This window comes from Scylla paramamosain, chromosome 42 (genome assembly GCF_035594125.1).
Source record: "Scylla paramamosain isolate STU-SP2022 chromosome 42, ASM3559412v1, whole genome shotgun sequence".
NCBI lineage: Eukaryota > Metazoa > Arthropoda > Malacostraca > Decapoda > Portunidae > Scylla > Scylla paramamosain.
In genome coordinates, this window is record NC_087192.1 from 9616434 (window position 1) to 9633045 (window position 16612).

At 37.4% G+C, this 16612-nt stretch overlaps 1 protein-coding gene and 1 long non-coding RNA gene across 10 annotated transcripts in view; one reads left to right on the forward strand and one right to left on the reverse strand.

The window, feature by feature from the left end:
* The window catches only part of LOC135093151 (very long chain fatty acid elongase 7-like), a 64025-nt gene extending 61182 nt beyond the window's left edge, over nt 1-2843 (forward strand). For all 7 annotated transcript variants that reach the window (XM_063992063.1, XM_063992067.1, XM_063992064.1 and 4 more), the window contains one exon: nt 149-2843. In XM_063992063.1, coding sequence (XP_063848133.1) covers nt 149-418 — 270 coding nt within the window. In that variant the 3' untranslated portion in view covers nt 419-2843. The remainder of the gene's footprint in view (nt 1-148) is intronic.
* Nucleotides 1-16612, reverse strand: part of LOC135093152 (uncharacterized) — a 58950-nt gene that overhangs the window by 3357 nt on the left and 38981 nt on the right. The window lies entirely within an intron of this gene.

Here is a 16612-nt window from a genome sequence, read left to right on the forward strand (position 1 = left end):
GGAGGACAATAGTTATAAATGGGAATATGGACGTTAAGAATAAAGGAAATAGTCTGTTTCTATTTCTCCATGACTATCATTAACTGTCATTTCACAAAACTGTTTTTTATAGATCCTGTCAAAGTAATATATAAAACTCTTTTCACAGTATATGAATGGGACCTCACATCTCTCCAAGGCAAATGGACATACCAATGGACATATCAAACATGCAAATGGTCATGCAAATGGCAAAGCAAATGGTGTAGCCAATGGTTACAGCAATGGCCATGCAAATGGCCATGCAAATGGAACTATCCATTACAGGGGATCTTCAACAAAGGAAACCAACGGCCACATTCCCCAGACTGAGGACACTTCCATCAATGCACGGGTGCGGCGGCTAGTGTGCATGAGTGTAGATACTAGCTTGGAATAAGCTCAGTGTTTAGTACTACCTCATAACTGGAGTAAATCTTAACAGTGCATCCAGACCTCTCATTTTATTTATCACTGAGATGTAATACACCAGGCTCAGCTAGATAATCTTGTGGTGGTGCTGAGCTTGGCGCAAGATGCAACTCTTGATAGATGACGTGTCAGACAATATAATAATAATCACAGAGCAGCAGGGTTCTGCAGGTAACTCATGCCCTACAATTTCTATTTTGTAAGGTAATGACAAATATCTGATCAAGATGATGAATCAGCTTTTTATTATACTAGTTTTCTTCATTTAATGCTGTCTCCTGAAATTGAAAGTTATTGCTAAATACTCTGCAGTACAGTTAGCAATGACAATTTTATTGAATGGTGCAATTAATAAAAGTAAAATCCATTGGTTGATTATTTTGGTGTGTGTTCGAGTTGTTAGTTTTAGTGGACATGGTGCTCATGGAGAGAACTTGAACTCTCATGACCTTACAAAAATGTTGGAAAGGAACTGGCCTTTCTGGATGTTGCACAAATCTGCACTGGAGTAAGAAAGCACTTTAAGTGTACATTTTACTGTGCTAAATGTTTCAGTGTCAGAAAAGAAACATTTAGGAAAGAAGCTTGTTTTAACAAACTTAAGATCAATGTTTTCCACTGCCATGATTGTCTAGATACAAAACAACATGACTTTGTCATCCATTTCAGACCACAATCAAAGATTGTCTTACTTTTATTGCAATGAAATTGCCACTAGTCTTGCCTTCACATAGAAAGACAATTCTGTTATCTTATTGGTCTTTAATATGCTTTGATAATGGATTTTTTGTGGCAATAAAACTACATGCTATATGAACTGTTATTGTGATGCAGTGGTGGAAATTATCCATAAAGAATAAAAGTTGTGAGTGAAAACCAGCAAAAGACACTGGTACTACATTAATTTCACAAAGCCATTCACAGGCATTTGGTGCCTTTTTAATTAATGTAGGAAAATACTGGACTAGGGTTATGCAACTTGCAACCATAAAACCAATATTCACAGTATATGGAAAGTAGTGTTTTCTTACTTAAAACTTATTTTTGTATGTATTTTGGACAAAGTTCACATATCACTGATAAATGGTAAAGATTAAATTTGAACTCTGGACATTGATCATGCAAACCCAAAGTAATGAAATCCTTTGCATAAAATTTTTAACTAAAGTTAAAGTTTTTAATATGTAACAATTTTATTAATAGTCTTTTATTCATGGTGATGTGAATTACATTTGGCCACAAAGAAAACAGAAAAAGATGGTCTTGGTTCATTAGTTGTGCCTTAACCAATACCTTCTACAACAGAAACACAAATTCTTTTAAGAAGTTATAGAATGCAAAGTTGTTAAATTTTTAAAGATTTAGATAATACTGATAATAGTGACCATACCATTCTTCATGACTTATGAGCTCTTTGTCCTGTGTGTGCACTGTGTGTGTTGGCTGTATATGTTGCAGGATCCCAGTTGACAGTGCATGTCTGTTTAATGTTTATTCTGTACTGCAGAAGTCTAAAAACATGTAATACAGTTATGCATAATTTATTCAAAATGATTAGTGTTTCTTGGCAGTGTTATTCTGAATGAAAATTTCCTCTATAATGTTGTCCACAGTTAGTAAATGAATGTTGTTGTACATTTGTGCTTAGGTAAAAAAGAATTATGGCAATGCAAGCACTTCACTTCAGTTCCCAGAGTAGTGTTGTACTATTTAGTCAAGTAACTTCTTGTTTTACTTTTCATTATTCCATGTGGATTACTACTGGAGATTAGGAGAACATTGCTGTATTTCCAGATTAACTCACCCCTCTGACGTTTCTCCAAAGTGCATCTGTAAGGTCTTAGGGCTACAGACCAGCACTCCGTTACCAAAACAATGAAGCTGTGTGGACTGACCACCACATGCTAGTATTGGTGCCTTCCTCACCCTCTCTCAGAACTGCTCCTTAATATATCCCAGCCTTGAGGGGTTAGTAAATGATTTATAATATTTGGGACACAGTTTTGGAGTTTGGAATCTAAAATTATCTACATGGAATTACTGAGAAAACTCCAAACCTTTCATTTGCTTTGTTTGTTACATAGAACCTGGTACTAATTATTTTGCACTCCCTTTCACTTCCTAATATCTTTGTACCCAAATATGATGAAGACTAGATCACACAATACCAAAGTCACTGTCTCAGAGCGTAATGGAGGAAGAAACAAGAATGTGCTATTTGTTGTCTGCTGGTGGTCTGAGCTACCCTTGTGAATCAACCTTCAGATGTAAGTGCTGATTAAATGCATGTGTGAGCATAATTGAAGGTTTATTTGTATTATGTCAAACATGTTCTTTTTGTATACTTTGTTTTTTTTTTAAGCCTTTTTAATAAGCAAATATTTTAACTGAAATATGTGTTTTCGATGCTTCCACCTTATCCAGATTTAGTGCTTCTAACTTGTTACATTTATCCAAAGATATATGTTTCATATATCTTTGAGTCTCATAACATAAAACAGGTTGTAATGCTATTATCACAATGTCAAGTTAACCACAACAAAGATGTGGAACTCTTATACAGGAATATCAGTGATGAGAAATGTCTTGAAAATAATGGGTAAGACGACTGGTAAAGTAGAAGTTATGTTTAGCCATAAAAAAAACTTGAATCAAATAAAACATGGGAAAAAAAATATTTTGAAGAGATGTAAGATCAAAGAAGTGGGATATAATAAGAAAGCTAGCCATACAAGTAAAATGAATAAGAAAGCTAGCTATACAAGTAAAATACGTCAGAAAAGAAGAGAATGCTAGAACAGACAAAGAGGGGCTTCACTAACAGAAAAGAGCCTGAGGGGAGAGGGAAAAAAATAAATAAATAAAATAAAGGAATCAATCTATTATGACAAACATGACAGACAACTAAAGGACTCATCTGGAATAAGAAGCAAAAGATTTGACTCATGACAGACAACTAAAGGACTCAGTAGTGTGGTCTGGAATAAGAAGCAAAAGATTTGACTAAATACTGTACTACCTGAGATATTACACTTAAAGTATTGCTATCTCTGGCCTAAGATGGTATCATAAGCAAGGCAATAATCAAATGAATAGAACAACCAAAAGTATGAAATACCCAACTTGTATTACTATACAAGTTGGGCAAGTTATAAATGCATTAGGAGGATCATCTAAATAGAGGCTACAAAAGGCAGTCATTTTTCATGAGGATACCAAAACCAGCTTCTCTGACAAAAAAACTTGCTTGGAAGAGTGCAGATTGTTAGCTGTGCAGAAGGAACCAGCAAAGCTCAATGAAATATTGAAAAAGATGTGAACATTAGGAGGTCACACTAGAATTGGAATAAAGACTCATGAGACCTGTATGCACCAACATGATGAATCATATCAAACTAAGACAACAAACTGCAAAGGTAAAGAATACAGATGATGCCATGTAAAAAGGAAGAAAAAAAAATGATACATGAAAACAATAAATATCAATCTGCATTCCTTGTCTGAAAGGTCTGAGAGGTGCTTTATAAAAATATTATATTAATGGAGAAAAATGAATTACAGATTAGACCAAACAATACACAAGATGTGTATCAAAGAATATCTGAGAGAGTATAAAGGGTCTGACAAATTATTTGATAACTGAAGAGCATAAGACATGGACTTGAAAATCCCCAACTGAATTAATTGGTTGAATGCTGAGAGATGATCCTGGTGCCAACTGCAAACCAACATAAGGGAATGCCACTGATGGCAACATGGAATAATATGTTGTTAAGAACACTACTCTGAAAGATACAATTATATTGGAAATGAGAAGAGAATGTCAAAGATTTGCTAATCATGAGAAAGGATGCCTATAATGCCAAAACAATATATTTCCATGTGGTATCAGAGGTCTTTCCAAACCAATATTTCTAGATGGACCTAACGAGTGCCTGAGCAATGACTGGAACGGCAAGGGAACCCCAAGAAAGAATAAATACTACATATGAAGTGAGTATTAACTACATGCCCAAATGGAAGGTAAACATTATCCATGAACCCATAATATGTACAAAATGGCTAGGAAGAACCCCAGCCACCAATGGTTTGTGTTTGTGATGGAATACCTCTTATTGTGCTCTGTAACTGCTTCCACCATGTTTGCACTGCCTCATCAAACTTTTCTGTCTTACCTATTAAAATCCACTTTTCCTTGCTGCAAGTTAGCTTACATTCAATCTGCTCCTAAGAAAGGTGACAACTGCATACTTCCAAACTGTTAACCTACAGTTTTGGTTTCTTGTCTTCCTACAACTTTTGAGTCTGTCCTCAGTTAAGAAGCTTAAGTATCTACCTGGTCAGAATCTCTTTCCTGAGTGTAAGGATTCTGTAAAGGAAAATTCACTGGTGATCTAGTTTTCTTTGCTAAATCTTGGTCAATGGGATTTCAGTCAAACCATTGTTAATGTCTTACATTGGTATATCAAAAGCTTTCAGCAAAGTCTGGCATTCAGCTTCAATTATAGCTTCCTTCATATTGTCTCCATCCATCTCTACACTTTTACCTCAAATTTCCTTTTGGGTTAATTTATTGCTGAGGTGGTTGATGACCAGTGGCTTTCTAAACATATTAAAAGTAGTGTTCCACGCTGTTCTGTTACATCATCCACTTTCTATTATTCATAAATTATCTCAGCAAAACCTCTTATCTTATCCATGCTTATGCTGATGACTCTAACCTCTATTCTTCGCCATCATTCCTCAGACAACCAATTCTGCAGGAATTAAACTATTTATTCAAAGAAGTCACAAAATACCTCACTTCTGATCTTTCTATAATTTCTAAAAATGGCAAACTATTTGTTTAATCTCTCAAAGCTCAATTCCTACATTTATGTATCTTAACACAAGCTTTTAGAGAACTATCTCCTCTTTTTCAATGGCATTCAACTGTCCCTCTTCCCTGCCTTAAATGCACTATCCTGTACTAAACCCCTCAGCTGGAAATTCACATTCCATTTCTTACTACAGTGTTCTGTATCATCTTTGCCAATTTTTCTCCTCACAGGGAACATATCCATTCTTGTATGAAGTATGGCTCCCATTTACAAAGGTTTTCCACTCAGTCTTGCTTGGCAGAGCCAAACCAAAATCTTTTTATCTACTTCATTAACTTTCCTGTAACTGACTACTTCAAATATTTCATGGAATATAAATATATTGACTTTCTTGCTATCTTCTATCATTATCTCTTCTTAACTTACTATCGGAATACCTCCTCCCATGCATGACTTTACTACCCAAAACTTTATACTTACTTTCACCCAACTTCTGTCCACTTCACTAACTAACCAGTCACCTCTTTCATTCCTTTTCTGGATAAATTCTGACACAGTACTCTTTTCAGTTTTTCCCTTTCCTTTGATTCAAATTATTTAAAGAGATGAGTATCAAGATATCTCCAGAACTAAATGAACCAACTCAACTGACAACCTTTCTTTTCTGTCATACTATTTTTGGGGACTAGCAGTTCAGCAGTTTTTTCTTCATTATATATTTGTCCTTGGCCAGCACCAGCCTACTTCCTCTGTTAAAAAAAGGGAATACTATAATACCCATGATGGAAACCAGATTTTCAGAATTTAAAGAGGATCATTCCTTTGCACCAAACATAAAAGAAAGCCTTTCTGATCAGATTCTAGTATACATCTCTACTTGGCCAACATATCCTCATAATAAGGACAGCTAAGGCAAGGTGTTGACCCAACACACACAAGGGATCATCTCCCATCACACACACACACACACACACACACACACACACACACACACTTCACAGAGGTGGTTAAAAAACAAATACAGGAAGAGACCAAGGACACATTAATTCAGGCAATTAAAGAAAAGAAGGTTTTGGTGACAGATACAGTGGATAAGAAAATGCATGGTCTTTTTCAGACTGCAAGAGAAGAAAAAACCCAGTAAAGTCTGTGAGAGAGAAGGAAGAGAAGTTGGTAAGGAAAATTATTACAATGGTCCAAGATGAGGAGCAGGGACTGGAACAAACTGGAACAAGAAGTGGAAAAAGCATAAAGAACTGGAAAATATAATGAAGGAGGTAAAAGACTGTTAAAAGTGAGAATAAGATCCCATGTTGCAGTACAGGAGATCCTAGCGAGAACCAGGAAGCTGGCTGAAAGTTCAGAATACAAGAATATTTGGGTAAAAAGAGATATGAACTTGGAAGAAAGGAAAAAAAGAGAGGGATCTGAGAAATGAAGCTAAGGAAAAAAAGAGAGGACAGAGACCGAGAAGAGGAAATTTTATTGGAGGATATTAGATATGAGACTAAGGAAATGGTATATTCGGGAAAGGGAACAAGAAATGAAAGAACCACAGCAGCAGACAGAGAAATTACAAGTGGTGGGAGAAGTAGTACATTAAGAGTAATGTATACGATGTACTGGAAGTGAGAGATTACCTAAAGGAAAATAGACCAGATGTCTTGTGTCTAACCAAGACAAAGTTAAAAGAGGAAGTCCACTTAAGCTTTCAGGAAGAGGGATATAATTACTGGAGGAGAGATAAAAAGGAAGAAGTAGGAGTACTGATAATGGTTCGAGATGATAAATATGTGGAAGAAGTTCAATATGGAGATGGCATGGTGGAGGTCACAGGTATAACAATCAGGACCAGTGGGAGAGAAAGGAGGATCATGTTAATGTATGTGCCACCAAAGACTAATACATGGAAGCTGGAGGAACACAAGGAGATGCAAAAGGAGGTGTTGAAGTGCCTAGACAACATGATAAGGAAGTGCAGTAAAATACTATTAGTGGGAGACTTTAACTGCAAAAATGTAAGCTGGGAGGAGATGGAAGTTAATGGAAATGCTGGACCGTGGAGTGAAGACATGCTACAGTTAGCTATGGTGAATACGATGGACCAATGGGTGGAGGAATTTACAAGATGCAGAGGGGAGGAGGAACCATCTATGCTAGACCTGGTATTCACAAAAAAAAAACCAGAGCCCCATCCAACCATTAAATACTTAAGCCCAATGGGAAAAAGTGACCATGTGGTGTTAGAAGTGGTACTGCAAGATTGGGAGATTCTACCATGTAATAAGGATTATAAAAATGGGAGACAATCACACAAAGACAAATTTTACAGATTTAAGAAAATTCTTTGGGAGTATTGATTGGAAAAGACTTATGGAAGGCAACACAGTGCATGAGAAATATGAAACATTCCTTAAGAAGTACAATGAGGGTGTGCAGAAGTATGTACCTTTATATAAAGTACGGAGTAGCAAACATATTTGGTATAATGCCAGATGTGCAGGAGCTTACAAGAGAAAGGATATAGCTTGCAAGAAACTGAACAAAGAAATGAAAATAATAGAGAACAGTATAAGGAGGCCAGGAATGAATATGTTAGAATAAGAAGAGAGGAGGAGAAACAATTTGAAAAAGGATGTGGTAAAGAAATGTGAAAAAGAGCCCAAGCTTTTTTACAGGTATACCAATGGAAAGGTGACAAGCAGAGAGACCATTAACAAGATAGTAAAGGAAGGAAGGATATATCAAACAGTAGAAGAGATGAGTGAAATTATGAAAGAGAGTTTCAGATCTGTGTTCAATGTGGAAGCGGATTTCACAGAACCAAACGAGGAAGTGTGGCAGGGGGTTATGGGAAGTCTTGGTGCAAAAACATGAAATTGGCAAATTGTTAGATGTCAGGAAAGCATTGGGGCCTGATGGAGTGTCAGGTTGGACACTAAAGGAATGTAGAGAAGAAGTGGTGGAGCCAATTTGGGATGTGATTAACAGCTCACTGATAGAGGGGAGAGTACCAAGGGAGTGGAAGAGAGCAAATATAGTGCCAATACACAAAGGAGGAAGGAGGACTGAACCACTAAATTATAGACTGGTGTTGCTAACTAGTGTTGTGGGCAAGATCTGTAAAATAGTGATCAAGGAAAAGTGGTTGAAATATTTGGAAGAGAACAAAGTTATAACAAATAGCCAATTTGGTTTCAGAAAAGGAAGGTCATGTGTGACAAATTTACTAAGTTTCTATACAAGAGTAATAGATGAAGTACAAAACAGAGATGGGTGGGTAGGTGCAGTGTACTTGGACATCAAAAAAGCTTTCGATAAAGTTCCACATAAAAGACTATTGTGGAAGATGGAACATATAGGAGGACTGAGAGGGACAATGCTAAAATGGATGAGAGACTACTTAAAGGATAGAGAAATGAGAACTGTGATCAAGGACACCTGTTCAAGTTGGAGTAATGTAACAAGCGGAGTACCACAGGCGTTATTGTTAGCACCCATTATGTTCTAAATATACATCAATGATATGCAGGAGGGTTTGACCAGTTATATCAATCTGTTTGCTGATGATACAAAATTGTTAAGAGTAATAAATAAACATGTTAATTGATTGTATGTAGTTGTAAAGAGATATTGACAAGATTTATGGAGTGGAGCAAAGAGGTCAAATTGGAATTCAATGCTAAGAAATGCCATGTGATAAAATTGGGAAAGAGTAAAAGACCTGCATGGGACTATAAAATAGGGGAGAAAGTAATAATGAAGAGCAAGGAGGAGAAAGACCTGGAAGTGGTTCTTCAAGATACCCTGATCCCAGGACAGCATATAAATAAGATATTTGGCTCAACGTACAGGATGTTAACAAGTATTAGGGTGGCATTTCATTACATGCATAAGACTATGATGAAAAAATTATAGCCACTATGTTATGTCCCAAGCTGGAATATGCAGCAGTGGTGTGGTCTCTGCATATGAAGAAAGATATAAAGAAGTTGGAAAGAATTCAGAGGGCATCTACAAGGTTGGTATTGGAGCTGAAAGACCTAACGTACAAAGAGAGGCTGAAAGAAATGGGAATACAAACTTTGCAATTTAGAAGAGAAAGAGATTTAATAACAATGTATAAAATAGTTAACCACATTGAGAAGATAGACAAGCAGAACTTGTTGTTGCTGGAAGATGAAGCTGGAAGGATGAGAGGGCACTCAAAGAAGATCAGGAAGAGTCAGTGTTTGAGGGACATCAAAAAGTAGAGTTTTCCACAAAGAACTGTGGTTTGTCCAGCTGGGTTAATGAATTTGAAAAGAGATGTGACTATTTAGAATTTGAAAACAAGGCTTGGAAAGAGAAATGCAAATTTCTGGAAAATGAGAGAAAGGATGAGAATAGGAAGTTGAATTATAAATATGAGGAAGTGAACAAAAATCTAGAAAGCTACAAGGCAAGGGTGGAGATTAATCAAGAAAAAGTTGATTGTTATACTGTGTAGGAAAAGAAAAAAATTAAGAAACTGCTAATTTGAAGGGGATAATGAACAATTAGGTGAAAGATATGGAAGAATTTGTAAAAAAAGGCAATAGTTAAAGTTATTAAAGAAAAGTAAGATTTGGTTAGGAACACTGTAGAGCAGAAAAATTCATAATTGTTTTTGGGATCAAGGAGGAAAAGATAGTAGCTAAACACAAGAGAGAAAGAAGAAAGGAGCATCGCAGTAGATTTAGTAAGTGTTGTGACTGAACATCAGGATGATTGGCAGGGGTGATTAAGGATTGACTAAGTAACAAGATTGGGGAAGTATGTTGAAGAAAAAAGCTGACCAATGAGGATTAAATTTAAATCACAAATGGCAGCAGAAGAGGTACTAAGAGGAGCATGGAGATTAGGAAGAAAGGAGGACAGCAAAAAACATCTGGATATGGAGAGACATAAATGAGGAGCGAGCGAAAACAAATTATGGAAGCAGACTAAGAAAAAAAAAGAACCCCAGGGACATGAGGTTAACAAAGTGGATGATTTGAAATAAAGAGAGTGGAGTGAGAAATTGAACATTGCTTATACTAATGTGAATGGGTTATTTTCAGCACAGGTGGAACTAAATGACTACTTCAGAGAGTATGCTCTGAATGTGATGAGTTAAGTGACAACATTGAAGTGAATAATTTGGGTGAAGGAAAGTACAATGTATGGCTGGGAAACAGAAGTGAAAAACAAGGAAGTCGAGTAATAATTTTGGTGACAAAGGATTTATTGCCCCATGAGACTAATTGTGATTACAAACTGGCTGAAGCAATAAAAGTTGAGGTGGTGTGTAGAGAAGGTAGAAAAAGAGGCTTTTACAATGGTATATGTTCCTCCTAAAACAAATTCCTGATGAGTTGTGGAATACAAGGCTAAATTAGAGGATACACAGATGTGTAGAAGACATGATGGCAAGCGGAGACACTCTAATGATTATGGGAGATTTCAACTACAAGGAGGTTAGGTGGGAAGAGTGGTTGGTGGATGGGAGCGACAAGTCTTGGGGAGGAGAGTTGTTAGGGATGACAATGGAGAATTCAATAACACAAAGGGTGGAAGAGAATACGAGGTTCAGGGAAGAAGACGAACCCTTGAGGCTGGATTTAATTTTTGCAAAGAAACCTGAAGTTGTTGAGGATATAGACTATAAATGTCCAATAAGTAAAAGTTATCGTGTGGTGGTGGAGTGTACAATGAGAGTAGGAGGAAAGATATGAAAGAATGAGTACCATAGAACAGGAAGATTCAGCTATGGAAAAACAGACTTTAGAAAATTAAGGAATTACTTTGAGGAAGTGGACCAGAATCAATTCAATGAAGCAAATTGGGATAGAAGATAAATGGGAAAAGTTTATGAACATATACAGTGAGGGTGTAAGGAGATTTGTCCCAAAGATAAAGAAACAAGAGGTTAAGAAGCAGCAATGGTTTAATAAACAATGTGAGGAAGCAAGGAGGAAGAGAGATCTGATCTGGATCAAATGGAAGAAAAGGAAAACAAAAAACATGTGAGGCATGGGAAAAAATATAAAAGGGAGAGAAATGAATACTCAAAGGTAAGGAGAGAAAAAATAAAGAATCATGAAAAAGATATTGTGGACAGATGTAAGGAGAAACCAAGGATGACCTATAGATATGTGAATGGTAAAATGAAGAATAAGAAGGGGTTAAACAAACTGAAAATAAAAGATATGCATGCATGTTGAGGAAGAAGAAAAAATTGTAAAAGTTTTGAATGATTGAGTGAGATTGAGGTAACAGTGGATGAGGTAAGAATAATGATGGAAGACTTGGATGTGAGGAAGGTGCAGGGACCTGATGGAGTATCTAATTCAGTGCTGAAGGAATACAGAGATCAACTTGCACACAAGATTTACAAACTTATCATAACTTCATTAAGGGAATGAGTGGTGCCCATAGATTGGAAAAAGCAGATATAGTCCCCATATATAAGAATGGAAGCAAAGAAGAACCATCTAATTATAGACTGGTGTCAATAACAAGTGGTGGCAAACAATGTGTGAAAGAATAGTGAAGCAAAGATGAAGTGAATATCTGGGAGAGAGAGAGAGATATTAACAGATGAACAATTCAGCTTTAGAAAAAGAAGGTCATGTATGAAGAATTTAATGTCCTTCTACTACAGAGTCATACATATAGTACAAGAAAGAGAGGGATAGGCAGATTGTGTTTATTTGGACTTAAAGAAAGCATTCGATACAGTGCACCACAAGAGACTGCTGTGGAAATTTGAAATGTCTGGTGGACTGAGAAGTGCACCCCTACATTGGATCAGTGGCTTTCTGAGAGGAAGTGAAATGAAAACAGTGGTCAAACATAGGAAGACATCATGGAGAAAGTTAATTAGTGGTGTCCTGCAAGGGTTGGTACTAGCACCAGTTATGTTTGCTATCTATGTGAATGATGTGATGGAAGGGGTGAGTAGCTAAAGAGTCTATTTGCTGATGATGCAAAATTGATGAGAAAAGTAGAGAGGATAGAGGATTGTGAAGCCCTATAGGAAGATCTGAATGAGATTTGGGATTGGAGTGGCATTTGGAAAATGGTGTTTAACATAAAAAAAAAAAAAAATGTTGAGTGTTGAAGTTTGGGCATAGCTGTGTGAGGCCAGTCTTCAGTTATAAATTGGGTAAAGAGGAAATAAGAGTGAAGAGTGAAGAGAAAGACCTTGGAATTACTATCACTGATAAGCTGTCCCCAGAGGTACATGTAAGAAGGAAGACAGGGGAAACATACAACATGATGAGAAACATAAAAGCAGTGTTCAACTATCTAGATGAAGAGATGATTAAGAATTTAACTGTGACAATGATAAGACTTTGTTTGGAATATGCAGCAGTGATATGGTCTCCCAGCACTAAAAGGGATATAAAAATAATAAATACAACGAGCAGCTACAAAGCTGCCTCTGACCATATCAGACTTATTGTATAAAGAGACTAAAGAAACTAAACCATGGAAGAGAGAAGAGAGAGAGAGAGGTGACCTGATTGCCTTATATCAGATTTTGTCAGGTTATGAAAAACTGGACCAGAGGGCATGAAAAGGTGAAGAAGGGTGTGTAGAAGGGATATTAAGAAGGACAGTTTCCTGCAAAAGACTGCAGAAATTTGAAATGAGCTGCAAAAAGAAGCAGTAAATGCAATAACTATATATGATTTTAAGGAAAAAACTAGATAAGAGTAGATATTAAGATGGAAAAGCACAAGCTTGGACTACTCCACCCATAAACTACAACTAGGTGAATAGAAACAGGTAAATACACACACACACACAGAAAATAAAGAAGAGTGGACGTTCGAGTGACATCAAGAAATATAGCTTCCTGTATCGAATAACTGAAATCTGGAATGATTTGAAGGAAGAGGTGGTTTTGGCAAACAGTTTACACATATTTAAAGAGAAACTGGATAATTATGGTTATGGAGACAGGACAAAATGAGCTTTGGCTCATGTCCTGTACAATACAACTATGAAAATACACACATTCCTTTAAACCTCAGCCTCTAAACCTCTTCCTTGTTTTGGGAGTGAGGACCAATCCTCTCACTAACTACACTGTACAAGTATCATATGTGCAGTATAGCAGGGTCTCTCAAACACAAGGACCTAACAACAGCTGGTTTTATCTCTGCTGCAATATGACAGATGCACACACTTTTCCACATATGACCTGATCAGTTGATTCGATCAGATGTACATAGCCTTCTCTCAAGACCTTAAGGGTTGCATCACCATTAATGAGTTCAATGTCTCTCCATTCATCCTTATCATGTGTAACCATTCTTCCTTACTCCAGACAACTCTCTTCCATCTGAGGCACTCATCACACTGCCTATCCGTCCTATTCATGGTCTTCCTCTGAGCCTTACAGCCCTCACTTCAGATCCAGGCACCTCTTTCCCCAATTACTCTCTTATTCCTTAATGTCTAATCTATTTTAACTCACATGGTCCCACCCATTTTAACCATGAATCTGCCCATGGTGCCAGCCAATTTTCAATATTTTTTATACACTGAAAAATCCTAAACAATGTAAAGATAGTAGGAAAATGTGTAAAAAGGGGATTAGGCAAAATGAAACATTTTTAAACCCACATTATGAGTCAGCTGGGTTGGCTGCATATAATGTGATGAATAGCAATGCCAGTAATGGTAAATCACCACAATGCCAATGTACACATAGCTGGTAGGCTACTTGTAATACATGAGGGAATGAGGATTGACCCTACATTATTCACCTTACTGCATGATTAGTAGGCTATTGCAATTTGAATGTGATGGAGTGTTGTGGCACTTTTTCTGCTGTTTTTCGTAAAGACAATATTTATAAGCAGTCCTGAATCACCTTAAAAGTGGAGAAGTGTGTAGTTGTCTCTGAAGCAGCACTCCAGGCACAACCCTGTATCATGCTCATTACTCTGAAATTGTGAGTCAGTGCACTTCTGAGGGGGTCTTGTCATGTGGCTACCTACACATCTACAGGCTAGAGTAAGGTTTGAAGTACATGTAGTGTGTTTTCTCTCAAGTTCAACTGACAAATAAACAGTCTAGAATTTTTTAAGTTGATGCCATAAATTTATGCCAGTGGCACTGAGTGCAGGTATGTGAGATGCCATTAATTTATGGTGTTGGCACAGGATGGTTAACTACCTGCTTTTCTCATTCAGCTTCCTTCCTACCAATACCAGTTTTCTATTCCAATTCCCCATTTCTCATTTGATCTTTATGTATGTTATACCACACATGATCTCCAAAATACCTTCTCCATTACATTCTATGTATCTCCACTTTTCTTCTCCCATTTTCTGTTTCAACCACATACGATGTGGATTGTATTAGTAAACCCCCATAAAACTTTTTCTTTATATTCAACACTAGTGACTTCTAACTATAAATTTCTCCCTACACTTTGTTTCATTCATTCTAAATGTCACCTGTACATCTTTTCCATTTGAGGTAACATGCAACCTTGAGAAGTACCCATCATAAGCAAAATAATGATGAAAGTAATGAAAGTGCAAACTACAAGATTACACTTCCAGTAAGAGGAACAGAATGAATATTAATGGTTAAGGTGATAGAATACAACCTCAGATGATCTAGGCAGTTAGAGAGAATGGTTAAGAGTTAGATGACAAGAAAAGATACACAAGAATGGAATAGATATAGGGAGTGTGAGAGAATGACTTCCTATAAGGCACTCTATTACTACCCTGAAAGAGTAGTAGTGGAGTGAGTGAGGAAAAGGACATTAAAGTGAAAGGCCTGAAGTATTTACAGATGAGGCAAACAGACTGTCACAAACAGAACTTCTTGTGCTTTGTCTACTCCCTTAAACAATTTTCCAGGAATTCTGTCCAGAACACCATTCTGCTTTTGAGAGTCAATCTTTCATCACACACTGTTTGTCAATGTATCAAGATGTCAGGCATAGAGCATAACTCACTTAAATCCTAATGCTTGAATGTAGTTACCTTCTCTTATGCTTGATGAAAGCATAGACATAAAAGACATAGAGTGTTTCTCCAGCTTCTCTCACTGCACAGAACAGGCAGAGGACAAAACATCTTCATTATTGTGTTTCATTGTGTTGAGCAATACTCCCTTGATCTCTCTCTTCTCATGAGCATGACAATTGATGGTGTCCCAGTAGGAGGAGGCAGTAGACACCTGCCGAAATGATAATTACTCCCAATGAGGTCTAAAGCACTGTTCAGGGGGTGCTGTGAACTTATCATTAAACCCAGCTGTGACCTCACTGAACGTTTCGCTTTGTGTCTCAAACACAAGGGGGCAGTCACAGCCTGCCCTCTAAAGACAACTCTCTTCCTCCACACAAAACTACAAGCACCTAATAACACACACACCCTTCACTCAAAAATTTTAAAATCATCATGGCGACTCCTACACCAGCCTCGGAGTCCCCATCTGGGGAGGGGACCATGAATATCCCCAGATCAGACTGCCTTTCTGTCGACGACCCTAAGTGTCTTGACAACCCCCTCAACTTTTTCTTCATTAACTTCTGCAACATTTGCGGTCTAAGATCTAATTTTCAATCTGTAGAACACCATCTCTCCTCTTCTAAACCTCATCTTCTTTTCCTCACTGAAACTCAGGTGTCTGAGGCAACTGACAGTAGCCCCTTTTCTGTTCCCTCCTACTTTCTCCATCCTCATTTTTTATCCAAAGCTGGATGCTGCGTTAATGTGCACAATGACTTAACCTGCTCTCGTGCCCATGCTCTTGAATCTTCCGAGTTTTCCACCATCTGGCTACGACTACAGAGTCACTCTCAAACTAAATTTATCTGTGCTGTATACCTCTCACCTAACTCCTCTGACTATAACAAATTCTTTGACTATTTAACTTCCAAAGTGGAGCACATTCTGATCCTCTTCCCTTTAGCAGAGATCTCCATTCTTGGAGACTTCAATGTTCACCACCAGCTTTGGCTTTCCTCTCCATACACTGACCATCCTGGTGAACTACCATTCAACTTTGCTATCCTCCACGACCTAGAGCAATTGGTGCAACACCCTACTCGTATTCTTGACTGTCTTGGAGATACACCCAACATTCTTGACCTTTTCCTGACCTCTAATTCTTCTGCTTATGCTGTCACCCTTTCTTCTCCGTTGGGCTCCTCCAGTCACAATCTCATCTCTGTATCTTGTCCTATCGCTCCAATCCCTCCTTAGGATCCCCCTAAGCAAAGGTGCCTCTGGCGTTTTGCCTCTCCTAGTTGGGGGGACCTGAGGAGGTATTTTGCTGATTTTCCTTGGAATGACTACTGCTTC